This window comes from Egretta garzetta, unplaced genomic scaffold (genome assembly GCF_000687185.1).
Source record: "Egretta garzetta isolate BGI_Z169 unplaced genomic scaffold, ASM68718v1 scaffold11, whole genome shotgun sequence".
Lineage (NCBI taxonomy): Eukaryota > Metazoa > Chordata > Aves > Pelecaniformes > Ardeidae > Egretta > Egretta garzetta.
Genome location: NW_009258621.1, coordinates 451,782 through 457,375, shown reverse-complemented (window position 1 = coordinate 457,375; position 5,594 = coordinate 451,782). Strand labels below are relative to the sequence as shown.

At 40.2% G+C, this 5,594-nt stretch overlaps 1 protein-coding gene across 1 annotated transcript in view; it reads left to right on the top strand.

Annotated features, from left to right (window-relative positions):
- PARP1 (poly(ADP-ribose) polymerase 1) overlaps nucleotides 1–5,594 on the top strand; it is a 33,004-nt gene that overhangs the window by 25,598 nt on the left and 1,812 nt on the right. The window contains exons 16-22 of the mRNA XM_035903604.1: nucleotides 82–200; nucleotides 600–728; nucleotides 1,492–1,590; nucleotides 2,149–2,301; nucleotides 2,567–2,694; nucleotides 3,059–3,120; nucleotides 4,217–4,331. Coding sequence (XP_035759497.1) covers nucleotides 82–200; nucleotides 600–728; nucleotides 1,492–1,590; nucleotides 2,149–2,301; nucleotides 2,567–2,694; nucleotides 3,059–3,120; nucleotides 4,217–4,331 — 805 coding nt within the window. The remainder of the gene's footprint in view (nucleotides 1–81; nucleotides 201–599; nucleotides 729–1,491; nucleotides 1,591–2,148; nucleotides 2,302–2,566; nucleotides 2,695–3,058; nucleotides 3,121–4,216; nucleotides 4,332–5,594) is intronic.

Genomic DNA, 5,594 nt, shown 5'->3' with positions numbered 1-5,594 from the left:
TTATTTTGTGTGTGTCTATTGCTATGGAGACTTGATCTTACTCAGTAATTTTCTTTGGTGCTTGTTGTCTTGTCTAGGCAGTTTCTGACAGTGGTTCAGAATCCCAGATCTTGGACCTCTCCAACCGCTTCTATACTCTGATCCCTCATGATTTTGGGATGAAGAAACCACCTCTCCTAAATAACTTGGAATACATCCAGGTATTGACTGGAAACAGCATGTTGTTTGCAGGCAGCATGTCTGATAATCAGACATCTAACACAGAGAATTTGTGAGGTTTTAAGACTTAATTTAACCTCGTGCTTTCATGAGGTTAAGCTTGTTTTTCTTCAAATATCTTTTTGTTTGTTTATGTGCATATGTGTGTATACATCTATAAATATGCATATGTTACATATTATGGTTATTTATATGTATATATGTGTGTATATTTTAGTAGTGTGGTTTGGTTTTGTTTTTTTTTTTAAAGGCAGTGGTGTTGTGTTTGTTAGATGGCAGTGTGTGGCCAGTGATTCATGTACACCTTATAATTTGGGATATTCCAGAGTTATTCTGGAATGTCAAAGGCACAACTAAAATAACCTCTTTAAATTCTTCAGGCTAAAGTGCAGATGTTGGACAACTTGCTTGATATTGAGGTTGCTTACAGCCTTCTCAGAGGTGGAAATGAAGATGGAGATAAAGACCCAATTGACATCAACTATGAGAAACTTCGAACTGATATTAAGGTGAAGGAAATAAAAGGAAACGAGTGAACATGAATACAAGCTGATGTCCTGGTAGTTTGGAGTATTAAGAAATTGCCTAAACTGTAGGTGGACAGCTGTACTGGCATGAGTTCAGTGACGGGCCACTGAGATGGTTAAGGGACTGGAGCGTATGTTGTACGAGGAGATGCTGAGAGAGCTGGGGCTTTTTAACGGGGAGAAAAGAAGGCCCAGGGGATATCTTACCAATGTCTATAAATACCTGATGGGGGAAGGGAGTAAAGAAGACAGAGACAGGCTCTTCTCAGTGGTTTCCAGTCACAAGAGGTAATGGGCACAAATTGAAATACAGGAAATTGTATTTCAACAAAAGAAAAAGCTGTTGTTGTTGATAGTGTTTAGTTTGGGGTTGGTTGGTTTGTTTGTTTACTGTGAGGGTGGTCAAAACACTGGGAAGGGTTGCCCAGAGAGGCTGTGGAGGCTCCATTCTTGGAGGTGTTGAAAGCCTGAGTGGACTCAGTCCTTGGCAACTTCCTCCAGCAGACCCTGCTTTGAGCAGGGGGGTTGGAAATCCTCTCAATTTCCAGAGGGGCCTTCCTGTCTCAGACATTCTGTGACTGAGTGCTGTCTGTATTCCTGTACATCTTTTCTAGCTGGGAATAAATTTCCACCTAAATGATAAAGGAGGCTTAAACTGGGGAGTTGCAAGCATAGGGTAGGTGTCATCATTTTATAAGAAGCCTGCTAGTTTGTATGCTAAAGAAACTTGTTTGCCTCTCTACAGGTTGTTGACAAAGATTCAGAAGAAGCCAAGATTATTAAACAATATGTGAAAAATACTCATGCTGCTACTCACAACGCGTATGATCTCAAAGTCGTGGATGTAAGCTGGGCAATACTGGAGTTTAAGTTTGTGAAGATGGACTCTTCTAAGTTGACTTAGTTGTTCGCAGTTTCCTTTTGAGTAGCTTATCTAGTTTCATTTGTTGAAGGGATGGTTTGATAGACAAACTGCTTTTTAATAGAATAGCAAGTCTAGGCAAAGAAGAGTCTAAGCTTATGAGGTGTCTTTGGGGAGGCGTTTTAATTTTAATTTAATTGGCCTCAAAAAGGAGGTGGAGGAGTAATCATCTAAAATTGAGCTTTAGTTCATTGAATGATTTTTCAGAAAACTATGGGTTTATGAAAAAGCAGAAGGGAAGGTGGAGAAGTAATCAATAACAAGTACTGGGTGATCAATCCTACTTCTCGTTTTGCTAGCATGACATAGCAAACTGCAGGTACTAAAAACCATCCAGGTCAGTTTTCCTAGCAGATTAGTGTATATTCCAGGCTGAATGATTTTTTTTTTTTTTTTTTCTTTTTCATTCAATTAGTCACATGAAGGTAACAGTTTATTTACTTGCTTGTTCTTTTTCTCCTACCCCTTTTTGAATTTAAGATCTTCAGGATTGAACGTGAAGGAGAGAGTCAGCGTTACAAGCCATTTAAGCAGCTTCATAATCGCCAGCTGCTCTGGCATGGTTCCCGCACCACCAACTTCGCTGGTATCCTCTCACAGGGTCTCCGGATAGCTCCCCCTGAAGCTCCCGTGGTACGTTAAACAGACAGCTGCTCTGACTGCCTCCATCCCTGTACCGTCAGAGACAACTGAAACAGGAGAATTTCTGTGTGGGGAGGGCTCAGTGTTATCTCTCAGCATGCAGACAACATTTGTGTCCAGAGTCGGTTGCTGACTGACGTCCACAAGAGCTTGAGTTGCACCTTTGCTCTCCTGGGAGCCCAGCCAGGTGGACTGAATGCTGCCTTTGTATTATTGTCCCAGTTTTTTTTTTTTTTCCTTCTTTTGTTGCTTGCAGACTGGCTACATGTTCGGGAAGGGCATCTATTTTGCAGACATGGTATCCAAGAGTGCCAACTACTGTCACACATCTCAAGCTGATCCCATAGGCTTAATACTACTGGGAGAAGTTGCCCTTGGAAATATGTAAGTAATTTACAAAGAGTATTTGTCAAATGTGCTTAATGTATTGTGGTGGAAGGTGATGCTAAAATTTTGCAAGCCTCTTCTTTGGTGTGAAGAAAGAGTACTTTGTATTTATTTAGATACAAAATCTCTTTATTTTCTTAAAATGAGAGCTATTTGGTGGGGCAAAAAAATCAGTGTTGCAGTTATAGAATCTTGTTCTAAATGCCAGTATCATTGAAGTTAGTAACTGAGACAAAGAAGGAAGGCTGAGTTCTAGAGGAGTAGAATCTAAATTAACTTTATGCTAACTCACCATAAAGTGAAGCCCAAAATATTTTAAGATGAATGTAAAATGCTATTGTGTGTTCTTTGTGCTGTCCAGGTATGAGCTAAAGAATGCTTCTCACATAACAAAATTGCCCAAGGGAAAACACAGTGTGAAAGGTAAGCATTAGTAATTGTCATTGGTAATCTGTTATTGATGGCAAACTCACCCTGTGGTGCTCTCCTTAGCAAAGAGAACTACAGTAATTTCATAGCTGTGCTTCCTTTAGGAGTTTGTGTAATGTTGCCCATATTGCATCTGTATATGTGTATGAGGTGTTTTGAGACGGGAGTTAGTTGGAACACTTGGAAGCTTAAGACTGAAGTTAATGTGTTGCCTGAAGTTCAGGGGGAAACTTTCATCTGATATTACACAAGGGAAAATGTAAGGTGCGTTCTCCAACTTCTTACTGGCTTTCATCATAGCAATACTATGTATTTTAGAAGAAAGATGAGAGGTTTGATAGATCAGAAGAATAATTGCTTAGTTTTCAAAGTGCTTTAGAAGCTTGGAGAGAAGGGAAAAGCTGAATAAAAGTTCAGCTGGAACAGCTGTTCTCATTGCATTTCTGTCTGCAAAAAGTATCAGTATATTACACTGAAAAAGAAGATGAGAGAAAAGACTTGGCTCTCTAATTCAAGCAAAAGAAATGGTAATCATGGCTATCTTCTGTACTGAGATGCTTGAGCAGAGAACAGTAGTATTCAGTAATGAGTGGCTTTTCTTAAGCTATTCATTTTGAGAGGCTTAAGAAATCGGTTGCCTAAAATAGAATAAAATGTCACATAGCACCTTTTTCAATACATACTACTCACACTATTATGGATGTCAAATGAGATCTGTATTGAAGAGTTTAAAGAGAATAAGAATTGGTTTGTTACGCTTGTTGCAATGTGCATGTTTTCATTAACGGACCTAGGATATGAGAGCTGTAAGTCTGGTCTGTTTTAGCTTTGATCATACAGATTAGAAAATTCGTAGCCAAAAGTCTAAAATTCTGACTTTTAATGTAGCAGAGGACAACTACCATTAATCTGGTGATGCTGAATTGAATAAACAGAATATATCCTTTGTGTTCCTTTTAAGATTCTTTTGCGCTTGGGTCAGAATTTGAAAATATATGTGAATTAGTATTTGGCTGGCTGAGTCATTTTCTTTATGTGCAAAGTCTGTGTTTGCCTTCTAGATTTGTAACTAATGTTTTTCCCTTTCTAGGCTTGGGCAAAACTGCACCTGATCCCACAGCCACTACCACCCTTGGTGGTGTAGAGGTTCCCTTAGGGAATGGGATCTCAACAGGAATTAATGATACCTGTCTTCTGTATAATGAGTATCCTTTGCTACTATGTTGGCTGCACACTGTGTTTGAGTGTTGCTGAGTTTAGCAGGACCTCGCTAATGTCCGGTCAGTTCTGGCACAGTGTGTTTTGTTTCTTTTAGATCTGCTTTGGAGTACTCACAGACAATTTGGAGACTCTTCTCCAAGGGAGATGATTTTACAGTTGTCACACTTAAAATTGCCATTCTGCAAAAAAGGAAACAATACACATAGCAAATAGCTGTTGCTCCAACAGGACTTAATACCTGAAGGCATTGGGGTGGCCAGGCAGTGCTGCCCAGTAGTGGCTTGCCCAGAGTTGTGCCAGGGCAAGGGAAGGGGCATGCAACTTGTGGTTGTTTCACATCACTCCACTCTGGTTTCCACATCCTTGTGGTGCTGGCCAGGAGGAGGTGGGGGAGCCAGCTCTGAGGCTTGATGGAGTCTGTCATCACAGAGCTTCTCTCGTGTTCCCCAGACCCTTTGCAAGTATTGAGGTTTATCTTAGATGCCCATCAGAGAAGTGCCTCCAAATGAATGTGCACTCAAGAGGCACATAGGTCATAATAATAATTCACAAGAGGTCATAATGATAAGTGATGTCTGAGGTCCCAGGTTGGTCTCTTCACTGCCAGTGAAGCAAGTAACCCATTAATACAACCTCTGGGTTGTGTAGAAACTCTTTTCTCTCTTGGTAAGCTGTTTTCCTCTTACAAGCAGTCTTGGCAGCAGAACTCACGGCAATATTGTTTTTATCTTGAGTTTTCTTAAATATAGCATCTGTCTCGGTCAGATGATAAAATACAATACAGTTAATAATGGCTAATTGAGGTAACACAATGTACATTCATTTTGTTTTACACTGTTTAATGGGGATCCTTTTCATCTAAAATTGGAATTAGAGGTAACTTTGAGGCCTAAAGCATTGAGGAACAAATAGGCGAGCTGGAACTGTCTTCTGAAAAACTGAAACGGTGCAGTCATAGAATGTGCAAGCACTGCCAACCATTGTAGAGCTCTGTGATTCCAGTTTGGGTTTTTTAGTGGGAAATTAAGAGGACATTAATGACTCTGTGCTGGAAGGTAGCAATAGAGCTACAGTTACAGTCGTAGATGCTGGGTCCGTAACTGCAGATCTCATCTAGGCTACATTGCTCCACTGTTTAGATAATGAGAGAGATAGTGTGTGTTACCGCTCTGGCTGCCAAAAAATAGTCTTCAAGAGCTACAATCCTGTATCCAAGTCAGTTCACTCACCTGTCACTCAGGATTCCT